Source organism: Helianthus annuus, chromosome 10, assembly GCF_002127325.2.
Source record: "Helianthus annuus cultivar XRQ/B chromosome 10, HanXRQr2.0-SUNRISE, whole genome shotgun sequence".
Lineage (NCBI taxonomy): Eukaryota > Viridiplantae > Streptophyta > Magnoliopsida > Asterales > Asteraceae > Helianthus > Helianthus annuus.
Genome location: NC_035442.2, coordinates 72,154,679 through 72,180,855, shown reverse-complemented (window position 1 = coordinate 72,180,855; position 26,177 = coordinate 72,154,679). Strand labels below are relative to the sequence as shown.

At 33.0% G+C, this 26,177-nt stretch overlaps 3 protein-coding genes across 3 annotated transcripts; all 3 read left to right on the top strand.

The window, feature by feature from the left end:
- The first annotated feature begins 2,863 nt into the window (after window positions 1-2,863).
- Window positions 2,864-6,748, top strand: LOC110881520 (proteoglycan 4-like). Its single transcript, XM_022129749.1, has 4 exons — window positions 2,864-3,200; window positions 4,985-5,469; window positions 5,698-5,992; window positions 6,576-6,748. The coding sequence occupies exons 1-4, from the start codon at window positions 2,864-2,866 to the stop codon at window positions 6,746-6,748; spliced, it is 1,290 nt and encodes a 429-aa protein (XP_021985441.1).
- Window positions 6,749-12,551: 5,803 nt separating this feature from the next.
- LOC110881521 (protein FAR1-RELATED SEQUENCE 5-like) lies at window positions 12,552-14,784 on the top strand. The gene is made up of 5 exons (XM_022129750.1): window positions 12,552-12,573; window positions 13,052-13,148; window positions 13,208-13,861; window positions 13,938-14,196; window positions 14,413-14,784. Exons 1-5 carry the CDS (start codon window positions 12,552-12,554, stop codon window positions 14,782-14,784), a joined length of 1,404 nt encoding a protein of 467 aa, XP_021985442.1.
- A 24-nt stretch (window positions 14,785-14,808) lies between these two features.
- LOC110881522 (protein FAR1-RELATED SEQUENCE 1-like) lies at window positions 14,809-15,773 on the top strand. Its single transcript, XM_022129751.1, has 2 exons — window positions 14,809-14,976; window positions 15,150-15,773. Exons 1-2 carry the CDS (start codon window positions 14,809-14,811, stop codon window positions 15,771-15,773), a joined length of 792 nt encoding a protein of 263 aa, XP_021985443.1.
- Window positions 15,774-26,177: the final 10,404 nt, after the last annotated feature.

The window sequence follows — 26,177 nt, the reverse complement described above, 5'->3', positions numbered from 1 at the left end:
TTCTTACGACTCTAGAACTTGCCACGACGATTCATTCCCGGTCCTTACCAACTTAAACCCAAGTAAGTAAATGATGGAGGCATTAGGACTAACCATTTTTCTTTCTACACCATATTTTTCAATTTTTTTTACCACCTACCCAAAATCCCCCTAGTTAACCCCTTTGAGCCTAAACCTTTCATTTCTTTACCCTAAAACCTTTTCACCCACCAAAAACCCTTTTTATTTTCACCCTTTATTTTAGTAACAGGCTCGGTTTTTCGTGTGACTGAAAAAAAAAATGATGATGAAGTTAGAAATAAACAAACAAAGCTTGTTTGGAAAAATACTTCGAAATAAAAAGTCACTAAAACAAAGTGTTTTACGAAAACCGACGCTTTTTACGATTTTCGCCATTTTCTACTAACCCATTCACCCACCTTTAGCCCAAGCCTATACCCAAAAAATCCTCTTGATATTTACAAAGGTAACAAGTTAAAAAGGAGGAGGATTGATTGCTTGGCAAGCTTATGGTAGGAATAAGTTCCATGCCGCTCTCGAGTGATTCACTAAAAATACACCTTCGGCCGAGTGTGAGTGATTTCTCCCGTGAGGTATGTGAACTTGTATATAAATGGAATTTTAAAAAAAAAAAGGCATGTTATGCCCAAATTAGTAATTTCTCCTATGAAACGTTCTAAACAAATCATAACGAATAGGATTGTAAATAAATAAAAATAAAACCCAAAAAGATCTTGGATTCCCGACACTCTATGACAAGCCAAAAACCTTCTCTTCTACCCATTCCATTTGGGAGTGTGAGCCACATATTAAAGAGTTTTGCTTGAGGACAAGCAAAAGTTCAAGTGTGGGGGTATTTGATGTGTGTAAAATGCAACATATAAATTACATCAATTGAGGCATAAAACTAACCCTTTTTAAGTACTAATGTTGGAAAAAGAGTGTTTTTGTCTTCCTTTTGTATTTTCAGGATAAAATGAGCTCAAATTCACAAAAGAAGCAAAAAGACAGCTAAATCTAACATAAATACAAGAACAGGAACAAAAGTGGATTGCCCGACCCTTCAACGGCATCTTCCCAAACAGAAAAGAGAAGTCAGAAGACTGAACACGCCTCGTGCTCAGCCAGCACGGGGCCGTGCCCAAGAAGCAGCAGAAAAGACAAACCTATAGAAGCTTCTATTGCCCACCACGGGGCCGTGTCCAGTGAGCACGGGGGCGTGGCGAAAGTACAGCAAGCGCATTAATTTTAATTGCGAATTACAATTAATGAAGAGGGAGAGTGTCAGACAGGCACGGGGGCGTGTCCAGCGGACACGGGGCCGTGCCCAGCCTTCTGTTCAGCCTACAAATAGTAGTGCCTGGTTTCATTTCAACTCATCCCTTGGCACACCACCTCTCTCACACTTCATCCACCACCCACCACCACCATAACACCATCATCCACCACCATCATCCATCGTCCATCATAGAGTGTGTGAGTCGTCTCGGGATCCAAGATTGATCGTAAGAGTTCTTGACAATCAAGGCCATGTTTGCCTAAGTCTCTTACATCACTTGGTGAAGACAAGTGTTTAGTATAATACTTTTTATTTTTAATCTTTTGCACTTTTTATTTGGTTTTGTATTAATGACTTTAATAACTAGTTGCTTATGTTGAAGGTGATCTTTCCTTATCGTTTGTCCGTGGTGTCTTGGCATTATTTTACTGTCTATATAAAATAAAAGATTTTCACCATTCATATCTCCACGGTCTATATGGAGGTTTGTTGGCTACCTGGTCGGGGGTTAAGGGAACGGTTTGGTAAGGGACTTGCCCTTGTTCAGCGTTTAGAGGTCCTGCAAGGGACCTGGGTCAAATTTAGTAGGATCTCCTTCAATGCCCATAGGTATTGGATGGCGGGGATCCAAACTCTTTGACCCCCTCATAAGTTAACTACTATTAATACTATAACCCGGCTATTTAGGACTGTATCCCTACTGACTCATACTACTTAGCCGAGTGTAACGTCACTGCCAAAAGCGGGGCCTACCATAATTTGCATTAATAACTTAATTCATTATCTTCCAATAATCCAACCCTTTAGGATTGTATCCTTGCTGACTCAAACTACTGGGTTGAGGGTAACGTTGCCTTCAAAAGAGGGGCCTACTACAATAACTAAGATAATCTCTTAAACAAGTGCAAAAGTGCGAAAATAATCAAAGGTTATACTAATACACGAGTCGGATCCAAGTGATTCATCTTGTCTATCTGTTTTTATTTTATTTTAATTTTCAGCATTTAGTTAGTTTTTATTTTCTTAGTTTAAAAATCTTTTATAACTTCTTTTTGATTTGATTAGACGTTGAGGATAAACCGGTACTAAAAGCTCTTGTGTCCTTGGACGACCTCGGTATTTTACCAACACTATACTACGTCCACGATGGGTGCACTTGCCCATATGTGTGTTTAGTGTTAGTAAATATCGTGTTTTATAAATTTAAAACTTGGCTAAAAGTGTAAAAAGGGCTTAAATATACATCTAAATTATATCACACTTCACGCACATCAATAGGCTATCCACTAATGGCTTAGAGTCTCCCACTGTTTTCATTGTAACCATTACAACCACTGATATTATTTCATCACTGGCTTCATAAAACAACTATCTTCCATTACTCATCAGGGGTTTGCTCGTGGACAGTACATAGCGGTCAGATCTTTTGTAACCGCTGCCACGTCAGCATTCACTTTTTCCCCTATAAAACCCTGATCTAAACCCCCCAAATAGGGTTTTTACTGTCGAATCAATTCAAAATTCCTTTCTCAAAGCAGTTATCCTCCATTTCTCTCAAAATTCCTCATCGTCCTTCTTCCTCAAATGGCAAAATCACCGTCTTCATCATCTGAGAAATTCACTCAAAAGGCCATAGAAATTCCATACAAAGCTCCCCATAACTACTTGGGTCTGTTGACAAAACCAAGTAACACTGAAACCTTCAATTCCGTCATAGATGCTCTTTCGTCTTCAAAGTACAAAACTTTGTTGACTTCTAATGCTCCGATTTACTTGGCAACCCAGAGGGAATTTTGGGAAAATGCAAAACTTGAATCTCAAGATGAAATACCCATAGCCATCAATTCCTCGATAAAGGGTGTTAAAGTTAAAATTTCACCACAAACAATCTCTGAAGTGTTTGAACTCAGTGATCTTCTAGGTAAAACTTCTTTCCCAAAAAGTAGAGTATCAAACAGATTTTTTAGAAAGAGGGTATGCAGAGAAATGAAAAAAAGACACCTTACAAAAAGGCAGTTTTCCCCCTGCCACAAGGTTTTTGTTTCATACCCTCTTAATGTGTGTTTCTAATAAGACTACTGCTTTCAATGAAATTCCATTAAAGATCCAATACCTGGGTTATGCTATCTTGCATGGGGAAAACTTTAACTATTCCCAGGAGATCTTTGATGACTTGGTCAAAAATGTTACTAGCAAATCATTTTTACTATTTCCAAGGTTCCTAAGCTTTTATTTTCAAAAGAAATTTGGAAAGGATGATGCTCATGTACTCGTGCAGGGTGAACCTTTTCAAATAAATGGCCTTACACCTGTAACATTTACAAGGCTATCAAAAGTGTCCAAAACACAAGCAGAGGCTCCTGAGCAGACTTTAGCAGCTACCACTGCTCCTCAGGCACCTGCTGCTGAGCCCACTGCTCAAGGTGATCACAGCAGAAAAACAACTGCTGGAAACGCACACCTAAATGCACCAAAAGGCCAAGACAAAAGAAAATACAAAAGCCCCCCAAACCTAAAACAAAGGTAACTCTGGAAGATGAGATCGCAGAGCAACTGCCAGTGACAACACAAAAGTCATGAGAAACCACTACTGCTACTTCCTCACAACAGATGGTAGAAACATCTCAACCCGAGCCTCAAACTCCTCCTGCTTCTTCTAAAAAAGAACAGGTTGTAAGAACCGGGACACCAAATTATGATGCTCTACAATCACTTGATACTATCATTCACAGCCCACTTCCCGGGGCAAATTCTCTTTCCACACTCATACTCACCTCTCAAATTGTTGCACAAAAAAACTTTTGTTGGATGCAGTTGATATAGCTTAGACAGAAATCAGTTCCTCTCAACCACCTATCACTGAGTGCATGCCACCACAAGTGACTGAGTCTGAACTCCGTATCATTGCTAACCCACCAACAACAACAAAGGAGGTTACACTGCAGGATGTACAAGTACTTCCTGTCAGTAGTTCAAGCGAAGTAGCAACTACAGGTGTTGGATCTACTGATCTACACCTGGCCAATTGTTTCATAAATCAGACTTCCTTGAAGGCAATTTCCTCTACAGCAACTCTGATAACCAGTGGTGTGTTTGTTCCAACCACTGGTACATTTAAAAGGTTATCAGTTGCTGAGGAAAGAAGTCCTCAGTACCGAGAACAAGAGGCATCATTAGATACCTTTTGGGAAAATTTTCCTAAGGCAACCACTGATACAACCATTGTTAGTGGGAAATCAGATGATCCCATTAAGTTGGGTGATGGTTTAATGTGCCGAGAATTGACGAATAGAGTTGACAAGCTTGATACATCTGTTGCAGAAATCAAAGACATGCTGCAACAGTTGTTGAAAGCACAAAAGGTACCACTCACTGCTGCACCAACTTCAGCAGCTGCTCGTTCATCTACTCGCACTCCAAATGAGCTGTGGAGTTTATTTCAACCTCTGTTACACCAGCAAAGAGAATTAGCTGGTCGGCAACATGAGATACAAGTTCAAAAGGTCAGAAATCTCATGGAAGCAAGGTTTAAAGACATCCAGTCAGATATCAAGGCAATCAAGGCCCATTTACTAAACACCACTGGCATTGCTCCTCCCTCTATCATCTTTGTGGACAACCCACCACTAGCTGATGCCAAAAAGGGGGAGAAAATGAAGCAGTTGACAAAGAAGGGATATGAAGATGGATTGTACATTGCATCAGGCAATTCAAGTATGCTTGCAGACATCCCTTTGCCAGATGGTTCCAAAAAGATTGATGTAACCACAAATGTCATTGCTACTGCAAAATCAAGTGTAAAAAGGGATATGGAGGCAAAGGACAAAGCAAGGTTTGAACAGGAGAAGAGAGTTTTTATGGAAATGAATGAGCAGGGTATTTCAGAACCAAAGGATGAAAAAAATCCAAAGGTCAAAAGAAAGCAGCCTACTAGACATCAATCTCCCAAACCAACAGATGTTAAAACTCCTGTTGTCTCAACAACTGTTGGTACTTCAATCATTTCAACAGCTGTTAGTCAAACAACTGCCACCACTTCAACATACACCACAACTACTGCTTGCAGTTCAACTACTGCGTCACCAAAAACATCATCACTACCAAAAATCACCTCACCACCAAAAACAACTTCATCACCACCATCATCTCCTGCTAAAAAGCAGAAGACTTCAGATGACACATTATCTGTTGTAATGACAACAGTGGTTGAAACACCAGTTGTTCCAACAACTACTACTCCCACTTTAACCACTGCCTCACCAAAAACATCATCACCACCAAAAATCACATCACCACCAAAAACAACTTCATCACCATCATCATCTCCTGCTAAAAAGTAGAAGACTTCAGATGACACATCATCTGTTGTAATGACAACAGTGGTTGAAACACCAGTTGTTCCAACAACTGTTAGTCAGCAACCTTCCACTCAAATCACTACCACTCAATCCATCAAAACACCACCAACCTCTCCTGAACCCAAAAGGAGAACGGTAAACAATGTTGTACTAGATGATGACACTTCACCACCACAAACATCCATACAATTACTGCCAGTTGTACCTATTCCAAACCCTGTTCCTCTTTCTACTGCTCAAGTTGAAAAACCAAACACTGCCATCACTCCAGCAAGTCCTCAGTACCCTTTAGAGCTTATAGCAGTTAGAGAGGAGATTAAATCCTTCTACACTGAAGATGGCCCTGCTAAAAGGAGTTTTCCATCTCTTGAAGGATATCCCAGGCCAAACAACATTGAAGAATATATGAGGTTAAAAGCTCAACAAGCAGAGGATATCTCTAAAAGGAATTCACATGGTAAATCTGATAAGGAAATACAAAGATACTATCAATACCTGCTAACTCAAGTCAGAACACTGGAGCAGTTTGTAAAAAAAACTTTGTCAGCAACTATCAGAAAGAGCAGATGAAAGCTTGAGAAAATATTATCTTGATAACATCATCGCTTTCAAAACATATAAAGGAGAAAGGTACATGTACAAAGAATGGACCATTAGTGAGCTTGAAAGTGAAGCAGCTAGAATTCAAGATATGATCAAAAACAAGGTGAAGCAGACTCCTCCTATCTGGGAAAAGTTTAAGAAAAATGTACCAGAAAGGACTCTACAGCTTCAGAGGATGAAAGAAGAGCTGATTACAGCTGCTTTTGGGTCAAAGAATCAAGTGTCAAGATGGAAAGAGGATAAAGTGTTTGCATCTTACAAAAGGCTGGAAGAACTAAGGAAGAAAAATCCTAATATTCCATAAAAGCCTGATTATCCTGAACTGATGGTTTCAGCTGAGCCACAAAAGCAACAATTCAGGAGATCCACCGTTCCACCTGCTGCCATCCTTTACCAAAGAAGGAATCAAAACGAGATGGATAAAATAACAGCAGCAGATAAAGAAGCAGAGGATTACGTTGTGAAAGTAGGGGTTAAACGGATTATTGAAGAAATACTTGAATCTTGAAATAAATTCAATCATTCGGTTCTATTTTAAAATGTGTGTTGAAAGCATTTTCCCTGTTTGATTTTGTGCAAAGTTTATTTACATTTTAATTCCGCTGCATTACTTGATTTAGTTTTGCTGAAAGTTGTTGAGGCAGGTGATTGTGTTTTTGTAGTTAATGTTTGTTGATCTTTAAGTTGTATTCAACCTCCTAGAAGTACGTATGTTTATAAACAGTTTATATTGTCTATTTGGGTAAACAATTAAATTGTATGTAATTGATATATTAACCGATATTCTATGTTTATAGTTGTCTTTTAGCTATAATAGATAACATGTTTTGGTACAATATCTATGCACGTATCTATATGTTCTATTAATATGTGTTATGCATGTTTGTCTAAGAAACGACTCGTGTTTGTCGCTCTCATTTTTAATGAGAGTACTAAATTCTTTGTTAATAACATTATTCTCTTAACATCTGTTTACTAACCTTTGTAATTTCTATTGACTGACCTTTTTAACATAGGTTGACTAACATGCATATCTGTTTAATATCTATCCATCTGGCAAGTTCTGTTGGAGATAATGGATAACATTTTTTTAGGAAAGTCTGTTGGAAAGCAACAGAGGTTTTTTAACAGTTAATAGACAACAGTAGTTTGCTATTAACATAATGGAATTGCTGTTTGAATAAACCTACTGACCATTAGTGTATATCACTTTTATAAGTCTGCACTAATTATTTTTTTACTCCCTGTCAATATGGGTTATGCATGGTTTTCTAAGAAACGACCCGTGTTTGCACACGGGTCTTAATGCTAGTACATATAATAAAAGAAACCAGTTATGGGACACTTATCATGATATTAGACCATGTCTTATAGATAATTATTATTTTGGTTTAATCTCTTCTAATTAATTATAGATAACTCTCCTACTAAATATTATTTAGTTCAATATCTTATGGATAATTATTATTTAGTTTAATCTCTTCTAATTAATTATAGATAACTCTCCTACTAAATATTATTTTGTTTAATTTTTTCCACTTAACTATAGATAATTATTATTTAGTTTAAATTTAATATACATTTCTCATGTATAATATTAATATTACTTTATATATAAAATTAGATTTATTACGGGTTTTTTTAAATATAATTTCTATTTTATCACTCAAATGGTTGTTTATTTACTTATTGAATAACATGTTTGACCACTATATCTTGTTTTCAATAATCATTTCTACAATCACCATATCTATCGCGTATCGAGTATATCCATTAGTTTTTTTAAATATAATTTTCTTATTATTTGGTATATAAAATCATATTTATTCAAGTCATGTATACACAAGGGTTTTTAAAGATATAACTTTTTTATTATTTGGTAAACAATATTAAATTTATTCAACCCATGTAATACACGTGTTTTTAAAGATATAATTTTTTTATTATTTGGTATATAAAATTACATTTATTCAACCCATACAATATGATTCTTATAGATATAACTTTTTATTATTTAATATATATAGATTTTTACATATATCCCCTTATTAAGATACATTATTACATAATTACCCAACTCCTAAATTTAATTACATATTTCCCCTATTTTTATGAAATTACTCATTTACCCTTTTAGTTATCCCTTTCTTTAATCAAAATTTAAAACCACCTTCCCTGCTTCTCTTCACAAACATGACGGCAAGAACACAAATCTCAAACTACCCATTTAGTTATCCCTTTCTTGAACCCCTTTACCCTTTTAGTTATCCCTTTCTTGAACCGATTATCTATTTGTAGCTGTTTCTCAAACTATATCATTATCGCTGATACATCTGCTTGTCATGTCATACAATATATAACAACAGATATGTAGAATTTAAAGTTTGAAAATTGCCTTAATTGATATCACTTTTAGTTACATATGTTTTTGGTTCGCTGGTTATATATATGATTCCGTTTTTTTGTCTATTTTTATGAATATTCCAAGAGACAAATTGTGATCCAACGAAAAAAAACTAAAGAAATTGTTTATTTTTATATGTGTGCAGGTCTAACTGTACTTTGGATATACTTAGGGTTGTAAACGAACCGAACGTTCAGCGAACAGTTCGTGAACCGTTCAGCGGGAAGTTCATTTATGTTCGTTAGTTTAATAAACGAACGAACATGAACAAGAAATTTCGTTTAATTAGTTAAATGAACGAACATGAACAAAGGTCTCGTTCGTTCAATTGTGTTTGTGAACGTTCGGTAAGATGTTCGTGAACATTTGTTCATTTGCGTTCGTTTATGTTCGTATGTTCGTGTTTTAATTAAAGTTTTTTATACTTTCATATATTTATCTATATTTTTTATACTATTAAACTTTTATTTATATCATTACCCTAACAATTAAACTAGGAAACCCTCTTTCACCTTGTTTATGCACCATTTCCCTTTCTTTTCTCATTATTTACATCGACGAATATGATCTACCTCCGTTCCACAATAAGGGATTCAAGTTCTAGTGCTACTCTTTGGGCCATCCACCTTTATCCTTCATCGCGTTTGCCAAATTTATTTGTGTTCGCTTGTGTTCGTGAACCGTTCGTGAACACGCTCATTTCCTTAATGAACGAACACGAACATAAAATCCTGTTCGGTAAGTGTTCATGAACCGTTCGCGAACACATTTATTTCCTTAACGAACGAACACGAACAAGGCCTCGTTCGTGTTCGTTCGGTTCGTTTACAGCTCTAGATATACTTTCTTTATAATTTTAATTCTTTAATAGCTATGTGAAAATATTTTTAAAACGTCACTTTTAGTACTGGACTAAGGCCATGGGGTATGGGGCTTGGGTTGGGGCGTGGGTTGGGGGAAGACGCCCAAGTCACCACCCCGGGTGGGCTTGGGTTAGGGCGTGGCCCTTGGGGCTTGGCTTTTAAGCCAGGCGTGGGGCGAGGGAGCAAGCTGATATGGCGGGCTGTGAATGGTTATATATATATATATATATATATATATATATATATATATATATATATATATATATATATATATATATATATATATATATATATATATATATATATATATTAAAAAGAAAGTTGAACCCAAGCCCCAACCCAAGCCCCACCATACCCCCTTCAAAGTGGGTTCAAGACTTGAGTTTTGAATTTCCACGTGTTAACCAATGCCCCAACCCAAGCTCCACCATACCCCATGGTCTAACTTTTGTGAGTAGAATTTATCTTTTTGTTCAAAATACAAACAAAATGAGTAGTTAAATTCTTAATTTTCATTTACTGGTTATCAAAAGTTTCATTTATATTGTTGTTTAATGTTTTTCAGGTATTGAATATTTGACCCGTGTATACAAAGATTTATATCTATTGTCAGGAAGTTGATTCATGATGTGTATTCTATTGTATGTTTATGGTTGTGAGTTATTTGATGCTTAATATGTTTCTGGCTTTGAATTATTTAATGTTTAATATGTTTCTGGTTGATTTAGTTTTGGTTGTGTATGATATGTTTATGGTCTTTTGTTCTCAATAGGTAATTCATGATGGAAGACGAAAACAACCCATTTAGTATTGGATGTATCTCGTATTTGTACTTCTTAAATTTTAAGTTTCTTGAACAGAATCAATTATGAACAAGTAAGGATTGCATTTTAATAAAAGTTTGTGTTTTATATTATGAGTAATATCGTTTTGTTTGTATTGTTTGACAAGAGTAAAATGTAGAAGAATTAGAGCGATCTACATGAATTGGGTAAATATGTAAATGATTGATGATATTAGAATGGAGAAATATGTAAATATTCATTTAATAGTTTATTAAGGGTAAAATAGTCATAAATAAGAGTCATCTTAATGAAAAAGGGAAATATGTAATATATATGGGTTAGGGAGGGGAAATATGTAATTGTTTTTTTGGTTTGAGGAAATACGTAATAAGACAGCTTAGGAGGGGAAATATATAAATTACATTTATTTAACGCGTGCCATAAATGAGGTTTTTAAACATATTATTTTATTATTTAGGATATAAAACCTATTTATTCAACCCGTGTAATACACGGGGTTAGCCAATGATCTCTAGATCAAGTGGTGGAGGGCTTGCATTTCTCTTGAGAGATGCAGGTTCGACTCCCACTTGGTGCAGAGTGAGGCACTGGTGGGCAATGATAGGAGACCCAGGGAAACCTGGGTTGGATCCTTGAGCCAAACGGGTTTTACCGGTAATTTCAATGTCGTGCCTACGGGCGGGTGGGTTACCGGGTTTTCCCCGGAATTGGTGGTGGACTCAGGTTACTCTCGGAGTACTTCATTTGTCTGATGGGTGCCCTGAGAATACTCGGAATTGAGTTTGTTGGCCGTTCAAAAAAAAACACGCGATTATATCCTAGTAATAAATATATGAATCCTAACTAATTATAATTATGAATAGGTGTCTACATGCAATTAATTCAACCTTTACGTATCTACATCCAATTAATTCAACTTGTACCACAAGTCTATCAATTTGTATAAATAAAAGCCATGTATTGGCTTATCAAGTTGCTCAAACATCTTTCACCCACTTTCTCTCTCTAAAGTTTATAATTCTAATTTCTTTTCTTTAATACTTCAATCTAAAACTCTGCCCTTTTAACCCCTGATCACTGAGTCAATACTCTGTCCGATTGATCTAGGGACCCGTAACGCATGTCAAGGCTCTACCCAGCTAAGTACGTTGGGGTTCTGTTTCGGGTCGTATTGACAAAGTTGAATTGGGTTACTATACTTAACGCGAGTGCATTATATATTTTATTAAATAGCTCAGGAGTTATACCCAAGATTATACCAGGAGTCTTTTAGCTGAACTCTAAAGTTACAAAGTGAGTCCATTCTCTTTTCTCACAGTTTTTTCACCTTTTTGTGATACAGTTATATTTAAAAATGCTTTCCAAAATCCTAAATGTTTATCAGTTATACTTACAGTAATTAAGTTTTTATATTCTGCAATAGTTGCCGGTATGTGGGGTTTTTATACATTACTTGACACTCGTTACTATTGGCCAAAAAGTTAGCCAACAGTAGCATGACCTCAAACACGGTACATGCATATATAAGTCAAAATATTATAGGATTAGTTTGCTTTCGACTTGAACTTGGTATAACCTGAGAAACTGAATTTATATATGAAAATTGATATACAGGTCAAATTTAATATAATCACTCTAGTTCAAGCCTTTTTGACTTGTGGCATTTATCTTGCACTTTCCATCGTCTTGCAACTTTATGGATACACAACACATCAAACAAAGTTTCTTTACATAATCACTATGAGGTGTTATTTATCATGTATTACCACATTATTAAACCATTAACACGTCCTATAGCCTATAACTAATATTATTTTTACATTAAATCATTTATAAATTTAACGTATGATTGAAATAAATCTAAATGGTGTGTATATAAAATAGAGCTTTACTAATCATTATTAAAATATTAAAGAAAATATATTTAATAAACCTAAATTACTATTAACATTATAAAATAAGGGAAAAGATCAAATAGGAAGTTTATCTTAGCTAGGAAGTATATGAAGCAATTTTAGTCGTTCATCTTCTTGTTTAAAATTTTGGATGCGTGGGATTTTTCGTCTTTTTACATTATATATCTTCGTTCTAATTCGATTATAGATTCTGTTGCCTCTCTTCTTAGTTCATCACTTTCATAACAGAATTGAATATTCTATAACCCTAAATCGCAATTGATCGCCAATTCACCTTTCTTCAAGCAATAATCTTGTTTCGTTCGTCAATTCGATAACCTCAATGTCTTCTTCAGACTCTGTTGGTAAGTTTAGCTTCAATTTTGAGTAAATTTTTGTTATTTTTTTCGAAATTCATTGTTTTACGTTTTATAATTCGTCTTTCTGTTATTTATATTTGATTTTTCATAAGTTTAATTGTTATTGTTGTATAATTTAACATAATTTGTTCGTTTTGTTTCTTAATCATTTATTGCGTTTTAGTGAAGAGTTGCGTTTTATCCATACAAACTTTAAATTTAATATTGATGTAATATAAAACAATAACTGTCATTGTTGTACAATTTTAGAGTTTTGTTCGTTTCATACATTGTTTTGTTTGTTCATCATTTGGATGCGTTTTACTGAACGTATTGCGTTTTATGCTTTTATCCATATTAGTTCATATACAAACTTTAAAGGTTTGTATTTTTAAATTTTTATTAACATATTTTGAGATTTAACACTAAAAACATTATTATATAAGAGGTATTGCGTTTTATAGTTATTTGTTAATTGTTTCAGATCACATTTCCAAGTGGGAGGAACGTGTATGCTTAAACAGTGGAAGAAAGTTTTTCAAACCTAAAGTCAGTGGATCCATTACACCTGCTGTTGGAATGTATTTTAAATCATTTGATGAGGCTTTTGCGTTTTATCAGAGATATGCACTTGCTGCAGGTTTTTCTGGAAGAAAAATACCTCTTGGAAAAATGTTGGTGGTTTAGTCAAAATAAGATATATTGTCTGCTCAAAAGAAGGATTTCATGTTAGCAAAGAAATAGATTCTGGTTCAGTTGATGAGAATAGTAAAAAGATTGTTAGACGTAATAGAGGTTCAAAAAGAGTTGGATGCAATGCTCATGTGAAATTAATATTAGAGAACAATAATATGTTTAAAATCTACTACTTTGAAGAAGAACATAATCATATCTTTGTTGAAGATGAAGATATTCATTTCTTGCCGACTGCCAGAAGTATTGATTATGTTAAAGAGAGTTTTATATCTGGATTGTCTGCAATCAATATTGGACCTGTTAAAGCATTCAATATTATGAAAACAATGTATGGTGGTTTTGGTGAAGTTGGTGCTAGTAAAGTTGATTGTAAGAACAATAGAAGGGATTTGAATCTTTACATAGGAGAGTATGATGCAGAAATGGTAGTTAGGGGTCTTATTAGGAAGAAAGAATGTTGTCCTGGTTTCACATGTGATTATGTTATTGGTGAAGATAGAAGATTGAAAGGACTTTTCTGGGCTGATGAGCAATCAAAAACAAATTATACAGTGTTTGGTGACATAGTTGGTTTTGATGCTACTTATAAATCAAACAAGTAAGTTTTTTTCATTTATTGCGTTATATATCCTGTTCTATTTTTCCTAATGCTTTATTAATTTGTTTTTATGTAGATATGATTTGGTTTTTGTACCATTTACTGGGATTGATAATCATTTTAGGAATGTCACATTTGGTGGTGCATTACTTGGTTCTGAGACTGCAGATTCATATAGATGGCTTTTAAGGTGCTTTGTTAATGCTTTTGGAAATGAGCCTAAAGTTGTTGTTACTGATCAAGATGCTGCAATGAAGAGAGCTATTAAGGATGTACTTTCAAGAAGTAGGCATAGGTTATGTATGTGGCATATATGGGAGAAATTGAAGACAAAGGTATTAACTGCGTTTTATGATTTAATAAACTGCAATTTTTATATAGGTTTATTATTGTGTTTTATGTATTATACAATAAGATCCCCAAGCACTTTTATTAATAGAATTACAAAACAATTACGTTTTACCATTAATGTGTTATGTTTATCATTTCCAAATTATTGCGTTTTAAATTATTGCATTTTATGTTTAATAATTTTATTACTTTTTATACAGGTTGGTCCTGTTTTGTCAGCAAACATTGATTTTAATACAAGAATGACTCATGTTGTTTGGAATGATACTATTATTCTGGAAGATTTTGAAACTGAGTGGCATTCAATAATGTCTACTTTTGGATTGGAAAATCATGAGTGGTTAAAAGATATGTACGATCTTCGATTTAATTGGATTCCCGCTTATCACCATGGAGAGAATTTGGCTAGTCTTATGCGTACTACGTCTAGATGTGAAAGCGAGAATTACTTCTTTGGTCAGATTTGTAATCCAAGATGTACACTTGTTGAATTTTTCACTCATTTTGAGACTGCAATGGATATTCAAAGGCATGAGCATAGGAGGAATGATCATGATACAAGGTATATTTAGTCTAAGACCTGGAGTCACATCGTAATGGAGAAACAAGCATCAGAAATATATACCAAAACAATTTTTAAAGATATTCAGATTGAAATTGATGCTGCCATTACAAAGTGTATGTCAAAGTCTCATGATATTGTGGGTGATGTTCAATATTATGAAATAAAGGATTTCAAACAGCCATGCACATCTTTATTCAAGGTAATTTTTTAAATTTATATTGTTTTAAACATCTATTGCATTTTAGTTTTTCCATTATTTGTTGCATTTTATCATTATATGATCATATACTTAATTTCTGTATTATATTTATTATTCATTGCGTTTTATATTACATTTCACTAATTTATATAGCTTTTTAATTTTATTTACAGGTTCAATACAGCAAACAAGAAGATGGTTTAAGTATAAGTTGTACTTGCAAACGGTTTGAACAATTTGGTATATTGTGCCACCATATATTTTATGTTCTACGGTATGATGATATAACTGAGTTTCCTAGAAGATATGTTCATAGAAGATGGATGAGAGATGTTGTTTCAAATGGATCAAATCATTGCAATATTCGGTTTGATGAAATTGGTAGGAATAGTGAAATTGATAAAGTTTTTAGAGAAATCGTTGTTGCAAATGAGTATGTGGTTAATAGGTTGGTTGGGGATTTAGATGAGCTGTGTCGTTACAGGGATCATATTAAAAGTTATATTGATAAAGCGGATGAGGTTATGGTTGCTGCGCCGCCTCCTAGTCACAAAGAAAGATTTGCTGATATTGGAGGGAACTTAGAAAAGTCAGATTCTATGATTCGTGTCCCGATCAAAATAAGGACCAAAGGATGCGGTGTACAAAAAAGGATCAAGTCTAATCGTGAGATTGCAATTCAGAAATCATCAAAGATCCAGAAATTGTGCCGTGTATGTGGTGGAAAAGGACATAACAGTCGCACATGTATAGATAAGGTTTCTTCTAATGCTATAGGTTCTAGCAATGCAATGTAAGTATGTATACAAATTCTGTCAAATTCTGATATCAATAAGAAAGAAAAATTTTTTGTCATTGCGTTTTATGATGTGTAGGTTTCATCTCTTTTTGTTATTGTGTTTTGTGATATCCTTCATAAATATCAGCTTTTTTTGGTTAATTGCGTTTTATGATAACAACAGTATATTGTTATTGCGTTTTATACATAGAACAATATACTGTAAATGGAATTTTTTGATTAATGTGTTTTATTATAACACAGATCACAGATCAAATTAAACAAGAAATGCAAGTGGATATCATAAACATTGCGTTATATAGATGATGATAGGTTTCAAACCACAAAATTAAACAAAGATGATGTTTTCAAACCACAAAATTAAATAAAAATTACTAGAAACATTAGCATCATGGATCAAAGTTTGTTTCTTCTTCGGATGAGAACCCTAAGCTTCCATCAGGGATTTCCTCATCACTTTCAGATTCAGTCCAAAGATCAACCTGTGAGACTACTGCCTTTTGAAGCTTCTCTGCAAATTTGCTAGCAGAGTTGTTGATTAGTTGTATTTCAGATAATTGCTTCAAGAATTTTATATCCTCACTGGAAGATATGTCCTTTGGGTCATACATCTCCACATCACCATCGTCCCAAGTCACTGAAACTTTGAAAGTTTCTTCAATGAACTCCCAAGATGTAACTTTGGCATCTTCAGTTGCAGTTTGATTCGGATTTCCAATTTTTTTGTGTAGAATTCTGAACAGTGCGGCTGTCTGATTTGCGTAACAAGCAGGTGGTATACCTATTTCATTCATCCTTATCAACACATTATCATTGCAGTTTTGAAGAACAGAAGCAACGGAATGGTATCTTATTTTTTTCCATCAAGGAATTGAAGAACAAAATTCTCTCTTTTAACCCACCAAACTGATAGTTGTTGATTAGCCATTTTAGGGTTTGTGTTTTGTTGTGTGGGTATTGGTGTATTTGGTGTATGATGAGGAATGTGAAAATAGTTTAGGGTTTTTGTTCTTATATAATGGATTGGTAGAGGGATTTGAATCAAGTGTGTTAATAATAAAAATGATTATATTTTATTTTTTTCTTTGAATTGATTGTTCAATCATACAGTATTTTATCAGGAATCCAAAAGGCTTTTTAAGGCTTTTTGTCTAATCAATTTCTTTGTCATTAAGCTATCAGTTTTTTCTTTGTTTTATCTACTCTTCATTTATTATTATTTTATTTTATAACATTGCGTTTTAGAAGAGTTTAATATATCAGTTTTATGATTGTCATTATTGTAATTAAGCTTTTAATTTGTTTTGTGTTATAAAAATAGTAAAAAATACTTTTATTGTTTTATAATTATATATTGCATTATATGTTTGGAAATGAATAATTAGGAAACACTTTGTAATGCGTTTTAGAATAAATAACTTATGTCAAACAACAAATAAATAGACAATGTTGAGTTATAGCATACTATTAAAATGTTGCGTTTTATCATAATAGCATTTCACTATATATGTATCCTTTCTTTTAAATATATTATATAAAATTTTTATTGATAAATTGTACAAATTTTAAATAATATGTTTAAAAGAAAGGATACATATTGCGTTTTAAAATAACAAACAAATAGTAGCATTTTAAATATATCAACAAAATATTGCGTTATATGAAAATTATCCAAAAAGAAAAAACATTGTGTTTTATAATAAATAGCATTTCTAAATCAAAGTAACCAGCAAGATCAAGAAAATACTGCGTTATATTAAAATTGTGCTAAAAGAAAAACATTGCGTTTTATAATAAGTAACATTTCTAAATCAAAGTAAACAAGCAAGATCAAGAAAATATTGAGTTATATTAAAATTATGCTAAAAGAAAAAACATTGCGTTTTATAATAAGTAGCATTTCAAAATTAAAGTAAACCAGCAAGAGCAAGCCTATCTTTAATCCTTTCTATACTAGTGTCATAAGATTGTTTTTTAAGTTTCGCACTGAGGTCTCGAAACTTCTTTGAGTCCTCAATAACATAATCTTTGAGTTCGTTGATTTCGTGCAATAATATCTTTGCGATGAACTTTCTTCTTAAATCATCAAGTTGTGCGGTTTGCTTGTTGACTTGTTTTTTGTTTTTACCCTTCTTGATAATTGCAGGTTCTTCATATTCCTCATTAAACCCACAATCCCATTTTTCGACTGCTTCACCATTATAACATTCCATATGACGCATACAGAATATACCATAGTCAATGCCGTTATCTTTTGTCCTCCATTTCATCTCCATTCTAACAGGAGTTATTCCCTTTATATCATCTGCTTTTTCATGTCCAACAGATTTAAGGTAAGCTGCAAAAGCATTCCTCTACAGGAAAAAAAAATAAAAAGATTAGGTGGTTTATATTTGTGTTTTAAATGCACAAGTAAGAATACTTACTGTATTTTCAGGCACATCATCATATTTTTCTTTATTTGTGGCTTTTTCCCCACTGTTGTCAATGATGAATATTTGTTTCTCTTCAAGATTGAACGAGATCACAAAGAAATGCTCTCTAAGGAGAATTGGGACAAAGATAATTTTAAAATCTTTTATGCTTTTTAGCTTTGCACCTTGAAGAATTTTTTCAATGTTCTTTGTGAATGCTTCTATCATCTTTCCTTCATTTTCAGTTTCTTCCTTATCACTCGATGTTAAAGCCTGAATAACATTAAACAAATTAACATATTATTGTGTTTTATGAAGGTAATAAAACATATAGCTGCGTTTTATGAAGGTAATAAAACATACAGCTGCGTTTTATAAAACTTCATTCAAACAAAGTATACATTGCGTTTTATAAAAGAAATAAAACTGGCAATTGCGTTTTATAAAGCTTCATTCAATCAAACTTCAAAAAACTTCATTATACATATATTATTTCAATAAAACAGACAAATTGTGTTTTATATATCTTACCAGCATTCGAATAGTACAGAAAAATCTTGGAGTTTTGTTGTCTTTTGATCTTCTTTTTTCTTCTTCATTCAAAATATATGACCAACAATTGATTACTTCTCCGGTGATTTCCAATCCTGGCCTCATTGTTTCAGCAGCATATCTATACAGAAATACATGATTTCTAATTTCAAAGAGAGTGTCCCTGCAAAAAAAAATAATTAAATTATAATATTTTGATTTTTGTTTTGTGTTAGTGTATATAAATGATTTTTTACATCATTTCTCCTTCTGCATGGAAAGCATATCCCGATATGTTGTTTTCGTGTGCCGTTCTTGCTTCCTTCATTGCTACTTGTCTTAGATAGTATGGTGAACAAAATACTTCTGGTACATTTTTCTGTCGATCTGGTCGTACCATCTTTGTGGTTATTTGTTCTGTTTTGGTTATATCACTTGTTGGTTGTTCTTGATGAACTGATTTTGCAGGTGTTTTATACAGATCTTCTTGTGGGTTGAGGAATGATGTGTTTTGAATTAGATCACTGATTTCCTTTTCAGTTTTCTGTTCTTCAATTCTATCTAACATTGTTTGTATTCCAGTAATTTGAACTTCTTTTTCGATTGTTTTATTTTTTGATTCCGCTTGAATTTCGGTTTGTGCAGCGTGGCGAGTAGCATCAACTTCCACTTCATTTTCATCAACATTTGAAGACAACTGAGAAATTTTCAAATCAAAGGATGGTACCTCATCATCTTGAATTTTCTTTTGATTTGATTTTTTTTCTTCTTCATTTGTCTTTTTGATTATCTCCAACATTAATGATGGAGTTTCTTCGCTAAATGATGATTGTACCATTGAAGGTTTTTCAATGTGTGTTTGCAGAATAGATGCAGGTTCATTCTCACTGATTTTTTCTTGATTGGAGGACTGGACTACAGCTGTGTTATCCTCATTGCATTTTGTATCATCATCATTGCGTTTTACAATCAATGGAGTTGAAATGATTTGATTTTCGGTGTCTTCATTTCGGCTTAAATTTAGAAATCTTGATGGTGTTTCCATCAGAGTTGAATCAATATTAACTTTCTTGTGCTTTTTAGCTTGATGGTTGAATTTTTCAATCAATGACGCCCATTCGTTTACTTTGTTATGAACAGTTTCACTGTTTGGATATTGTTCAATGATCTCATCTATGCGTGATTGGAAGCTTTCGAAAATTTCTTCAAATCCTTTAAAATGATCATCCAAGACAATCACAACATATTCTTCATGTGATTTTTTATCTTCAATGTTCTTCATATTTTCATTGCCACTTTTTGTTGAATGAATGTCAGAAAGACCTTCACTTTGATTTTGTGATGGCATGAAATTACGCAGTCGGCATTGACTGTCTACCCACAATTTATCTTTATTTCCAATTGATGGTTTAATGAAGAATTGCCCCCATGATCCTCCAATTTCTGTTTGTGTTTTCTCAATTTCATTGGTTTTAAGTTGGCTGTTTTAAACTTCCTCTTGATTCTCTTGTTCAATCCAGTCTGTTGCAACTTTAAGTAAGGTGTTTCCATCTTTTATCTCTTCTGAGTTTATATTGATGTTTGGGTGTTCTTCAGCATCTTATTCATCTTTTTCTTCAGATTCATCTTGAATAATTTCTTCGTTTTCATTCTCGGATTCAGATGGATAAACATAAAATTCATCCTCCTCATCTTTCTTTTTTTGTTTATTCTTTCTGACTTTTTTCTCTTTTTTCTTTTTATCCATTACAAGATCTTTCCCCTCATTTTGCGCAGCAATTTCCAATTCATCTTCAAATTCTTGTAATGTTGTAGAGTCTATTTTATCAAGAGAGAACTCTTCAGCGTTTTCAGCATCGTCAAATCCTTGTTTTTTGTAAGCATATAGTATCTGTATGAATCATTGCGTTTTAAAAAAATAATCAATACTAATTTTGTTGCGTTTTATAATATAAATCATTGTAAACAACTTACACAACTGATATTTTGTAACTTTAAATATATTGCGTTCTACAAAAACATTGCATTTTACACAAACATTGCATTTTAATAAAGCATAGTTTTAAACAAACAAACAAACAAATAATATAAACAAGTCATTGCGTTTTGTAACATTATATACATTGCGTTTTAAACTAACATATTTTAAACAAAGAATATAAACAAGCAGCCTAAACAAGCATTCAGCAAATATGTAGCAATAATGAAAGATCAGATTTCATACCGCTAACAATGCAATAGGTCAATTGAAGAGCTTGTCATTTCCAGGCCATTGTCTTCTTGTTCGCCTTAAAAAAGTTAGAATATACTCACACCAATTAAAATCCTGGGTTTTTTTGTCACTTTTCATTGATGGCAAGAATCTTTGATTAACGTTACTACTTTGCATTGCCTCTGCCGTGACCGTAAAAAATATAACCAAGAAGTCTAGTTTGAACAGTCTTCCAAGCTCATTTCTTGATTTTAAATATTTAATCAAGTTAGCCGCATACATTCTCTTCAAAATATTTTTGTTGAATTGACCGCGCCAGAATTTAATTATAAGATCAGTTTCTTTTGGCCTCAATTTTTCCTCAATCTCTGTTTTTCCATTTGGTATTTGAAATACCTTTTGGATCAATTCAGCTGTGATCTTAATCTTCTCATCTCCTATATTTATCTGATCATTTTCAGCATCAAAGTTTTTTACCAGCCAATATCCGAATTTGCGTGGAACCGAATGCAGCTTAAATGATAGTATGCTCTCAAACCCTATTTCTCTAACAACTTTCCTTTGCTCTTTTAACAAACTTTCAATATAATCTTTTAGATTATTGACTGCACATCTTATGTTTATTTTTTTTCCATCGTAATCGTAATATGGTTGTGGTTCTGGTTGTTCTTCTGTTTTATCTTTCCTCAATGATCTTTTTGGTTTTGATTCTGCCTTTTCCTTCTTTTGATTTTTTGTCTGTTTCAGTCTTGGTGGTGGATCAACAAAATCATCATCTGATACATTGAAGTGTTTTAGAAACATATATTTTTTACATGAAATTTGTTAAATGCATTTTATGTTATTTGAATTTACTTGTTGTTGTTCGAAAGTATACAGAACTATAGCTCGACTAGAATTTTCATCCTTTGAAACAGAGTCTGTATCTTCTGAAGATTCTATCACCACTTTCTTTCTTCTCCTTTTTTGTTTTCCCTCTTGTTTTTTAACTTTAAACAGAATAATGAAACAATGTCAATTAACAAATTTATGATAAAACGCATTAGCTAACACTATAAAGATAAAAAGCAGTAATTCATAGTTTTAAGATAAAACGCAATACTTTACATTACATAATCTCATTTTTTTTTCATGATATTTTAATATAAAACGCATTAGTCAAGTAAAAAAAAGCATTTGATAGTATTATGATAAAACGCAATAGTTAACAACACATGTATCTCAGCAAATTCAAAGATAAAACGCAATGTTTTAAAATTCGATTACAATTATCATAATAATAATCTCTTTGTGTCTTCAAATTTATTAAGATAAAACACATTAGTTCACAATATATAAATCCCATAAAAAGCATTAGCACCCTAGGTCATAGTTTTAACATAAAACGCAATGTAGTCTCTAATAACAAAAATGTTAAGATAGGGATAAGATATCACTCATTAACAATTTTTGGGAAGGGATATGATATATTAGGTCTATTGCACTTCATAAAACGTAACTTGAATTCAGTTAAAAAGCAAAAATACATAAAATTACCATTGTCTGAAATCTCTATGCGTTTTCTACTACTTTGTTGTTTCATTGTTGATTTTCGGCTAATATTTACTTATTGATGTATGTTCTCTTCAGTTGATGATGTTTTTGGCTTCTTTGATGATTTAGGGTTTTCAGAGACGGATTTCTTTTTAGTAACTCGAAGGTAAACCTTCAAATTATCTCTCGACGATGCCATGAACTTCAATGGAGTATGATTTTCTCAAATTTCTGTATGTGTGTGATCGTTCAATGGAAGTGTAAAACGTAATGCACTTTTTTTCGAAGCGTTTCTGTGTATATTCAACGGCGGTTATTTTGGAATTTGAAGATAATACCCTTGAAAGCCCGGAGAGCGTGTTTAAATGACAGTTTTTAATTTGATTTTGATCTAGACCGTAGATTGTGCAATTGGACGGTTATGATTGCTTCTTATGCTTCCTAGCGAAATAAACTTCCTATTATATCTCCACCCTATAAAATAATATTTAGTCAATAAATATATATCATGATAAAATATGTCAAATATAATAGATTTTACTACACTAAGACTATATAATAGATTCTACTACACTGATTATACTTTAAATCTTAGTCACGTTAATATATTAAATAATAATATTACAGTTATTTAATTATATTTGATAAAGTTATAGCTATTAATTTGACAGAAAATGATATATTTCATTTTCTAGGCTAATTGGTTTTGGACCCTAGAAAATATATTGTACAAAGTAATGTCATGGAACGCTACTAAGTTCAGAGTCACTAGTTGAGAGAATGATCAACAGTGATATAACCAAAGGCACTAGTTGAGAGAATGTCAACAGTGTTCTAACCACAGTCACTAGTTGAGAGAACGATCAACAGTGATGCGACCACAGGCACTAGTTGAGAAAATGATCAACAGTGTTACGACCCAGTAAAGTTGAAAGAATGATCAATAGTGATATGACCACTGTCACGGGAATCGCCTAGTGACAGATACTTTGAATAATAGTAAGATATAATTACTTGATAAACTTCACTATTAGACGAAAGTGAGCCAATGAGTGATATGACCACTATCACATCGGAACTGCCACCATGTGACAAATACTGATTGAGTTTTGGGTAAATATAAACAAATATAAAAACCCTTAATGCTGTAAAGTATAACCATATATTTTGTAAAAATGGAATGAACTCGCCAGTATTTCTTACTGATAAAATGTTTTCAAAACGCGTTTCAGGTAATTTGTTTTAAAGATAATAGAAGCCAGCTATGGAGCACTGAAGGCTTAAATAAAGTGGCTATAATTACATGAATAAAAGAAGAAATTTAGGTTTTATTTATTTGGGGTTTATCCCTATAAAAAAACAATTGAATTGAGTATAAGTTTTAGCCCATTTATTTAATATTAAAAGTTTGGTGTTTTAAAACTCTGAAATTATTTCCGAACTATGATCCTGATGAAAAGAATTTCGGCTGTGTAATTAATAAACACCAATACCATCTGACTGGTTTACGGCTCCCGCTCCCAGGGTGGGGTCGGGGGTTGTGACATTATCCCAAACCACTCTAATCCTAAAAATTGAAGGTAGAATTGAGCTCCAAACACTTGCATGTTGAAGGAATTGTGATCATATATTGATGACAACTACGAGGTAAGTTGTAGTTTTTCATTTGATGGTAAATTTTGCTAGAGATGATTTCTATGATGAAAGGATTAGTGTTTTTCTTTTATTTTTGTAAGGATCCATGTAGGAATTTTGTGGAAATTGAAAGAAATTTCACAACTAGGTGTTGATTTTGGGTATAACCCATGATCATCCATGGATAATGTAATAAATGGATTGAAAGAATTTGATGTTTTGTTATGTTTGATGTCTATTGAATGAATGCTACTTGAGCTTAGTAGGGAACATGGTGTTTGATGCTATGAGCTAGGAAGTTAAGCATGAAATACTTGTACATCGTGCTTTATATATGGTATGCACGCCAAGTGTTTGATAAAATACCTAGGTGAGAATAATATGTGAAATTGTGTGCAAGTAATGGATGAATATGTATAGAATGTGAAAATGATGATATTGATAGTTAACTAACATGAGGAGTATGTTTTAGATGGAGTTCATGTGGAAATTGAATTTGTTAGTATGATGTGGTAGTAGTATGCTTTAGGAGTTGTACTCTATGCTTGAAAGGTGTGATGTACACCATGTGTTGGATTATTTGCTAAATGGCGATTAAGAAATGAGTGTGTACTAAATGTATAGCATGTGGACTTTACTAGTAAGGGATAATGTTGGAATTTATGTAGTATTAGGTAAACATGAGTTATTGTGTAAATTGTAGAATCATGGAAAATACTAGTATGTGTGGAATAATATATACGTATGTAACGAAGTAATCTTATGGTTGTATATGTCCAATAACATAAGTATGAAATGCATATCATGTAGTGGTTATGTTATGACATGCACATATGAACATATGTTTCTAAATTGGAAGTTAGTATGCTTGATAGTTGACTTTCTGAAAAGTCAACGAATGTGGGAATGATATGGTTAGGCTTCCAACACTATTGTAAGATTAGGGAAACCATGTGATGCATGCTAGATCATTATTATGTGTTATACATGATTATATGCTGAATTGTGGATTTGGAATGATGTGATTGTTAATTTATGACTTGTGTTTTGACTAATGAAAGTCAATGTAGAATATGAGTTGGAAACAAATGTTATAATGAATGTGCGTATATGCTAATAATGTGGTAACCCTGATGACCTGAAAAAATAGGGATCATGCCAAGATGGATGAAAGCCTGGAAAGCTAAGGTGTCAAAAACAGGCAAGGAAGCTAGCATGAACATGTCGGGATCAAGGTAAATGATTTTCGACTTTAACTCCATGTCTCCATGTATGTTAATGAATCTATATATATAATTATACAAGATGTATGGGAATCATGGATGGAGGAGTACATAATATGAAATCAAGGTATGGAATGTAGTAACGGATCAAGTGTACAACTATACTTGAATCCAAATGGTGGAAAACACAGGAAGTCGAGGGCCAAATGGCGTCGACCAGTGTTGTGGTAGTTTATATGATAGGTCAAATGAGTCAGGGTTACGACTTTAAGAGCCAGCCGACTCTTTAGAGATATTTAAATGAGTCAGGGTTTTGACTTAAAGAGCTAACCGACTTTTTTGGGATAATCAAACGAGTCATCTATATGTTTATAGGTGTATATATAAAATTTGCATGCATGTGTGTGGGTAGAATGGTATGTATGCACGTATTGGGATTCATATATATATATATATATATATATATGTGTGTGTGTGTGTGTGTGTATATGTAAAAAACTATGAGAACTTGATCAAAAACAATTCAAATTCAAAATTTCTTTTTACACTTGTCATTATTATTCGAATACAATGTTAGAAATTAAATTTACATGTTTAAATTTACGTAAATTCGTAAACAACGAATATTTACACATGTGTAAGTTTGTCATTTACACATGTGTAAATTTGTTATATTTACACATGTGTAAAAAATCTAGTAAGAGTTGTTTTGAGAGGAGAAATGAATTATTTGATGTTGTGAATTCTTTTTTGATGTTGTATTTTAATTAGAATGAGTTTTGTATTAAAAAAATTCGGTTTTGATTGGTTTTTTCATTCGTTCTCATGGTTCTCGCAATATTTAGCGTTCTCAA

Bases quoted from the DNA above. Each gene is read 5' to 3' on its own strand.
- LOC110881520 (XM_022129749.1), top strand. From the start codon at position 2,864: ATGGCAAAATCACCGTCTTCATCATCTGAGAAATTCACTCAAAAGGCC. The intron at 5,470-5,697 runs GTAATGACAACA...ACTGTTAGTCAG, and splicing joins CAGATGACACATTATCTGTT to CAACCTTCCACTCAAATCAC. The intron at 5,993-6,575 runs GTTTTCCATCTC...TGATGGTTTCAG, and splicing joins AGATGGCCCTGCTAAAAGGA to CTGAGCCACAAAAGCAACAA.
- LOC110881521 (XM_022129750.1), top strand. From the start codon at position 12,552: ATGTCTTCTTCAGACTCTGTTG. The intron at 13,862-13,937 runs GTAAGTTTTTTT...GTTTTTATGTAG, and splicing joins GCTACTTATAAATCAAACAA to ATATGATTTGGTTTTTGTAC. The intron at 14,197-14,412 runs GTATTAACTGCG...CTTTTTATACAG, and splicing joins GGGAGAAATTGAAGACAAAG to GTTGGTCCTGTTTTGTCAGC.
- LOC110881522 (XM_022129751.1), top strand. From the start codon at position 14,809: ATGGAGAAACAAGCATCAGAAATATATACCAAAACAATTTTTAAAGAT. The intron at 14,977-15,149 runs GTAATTTTTTAA...TTTTATTTACAG, and splicing joins CATGCACATCTTTATTCAAG to GTTCAATACAGCAAACAAGA.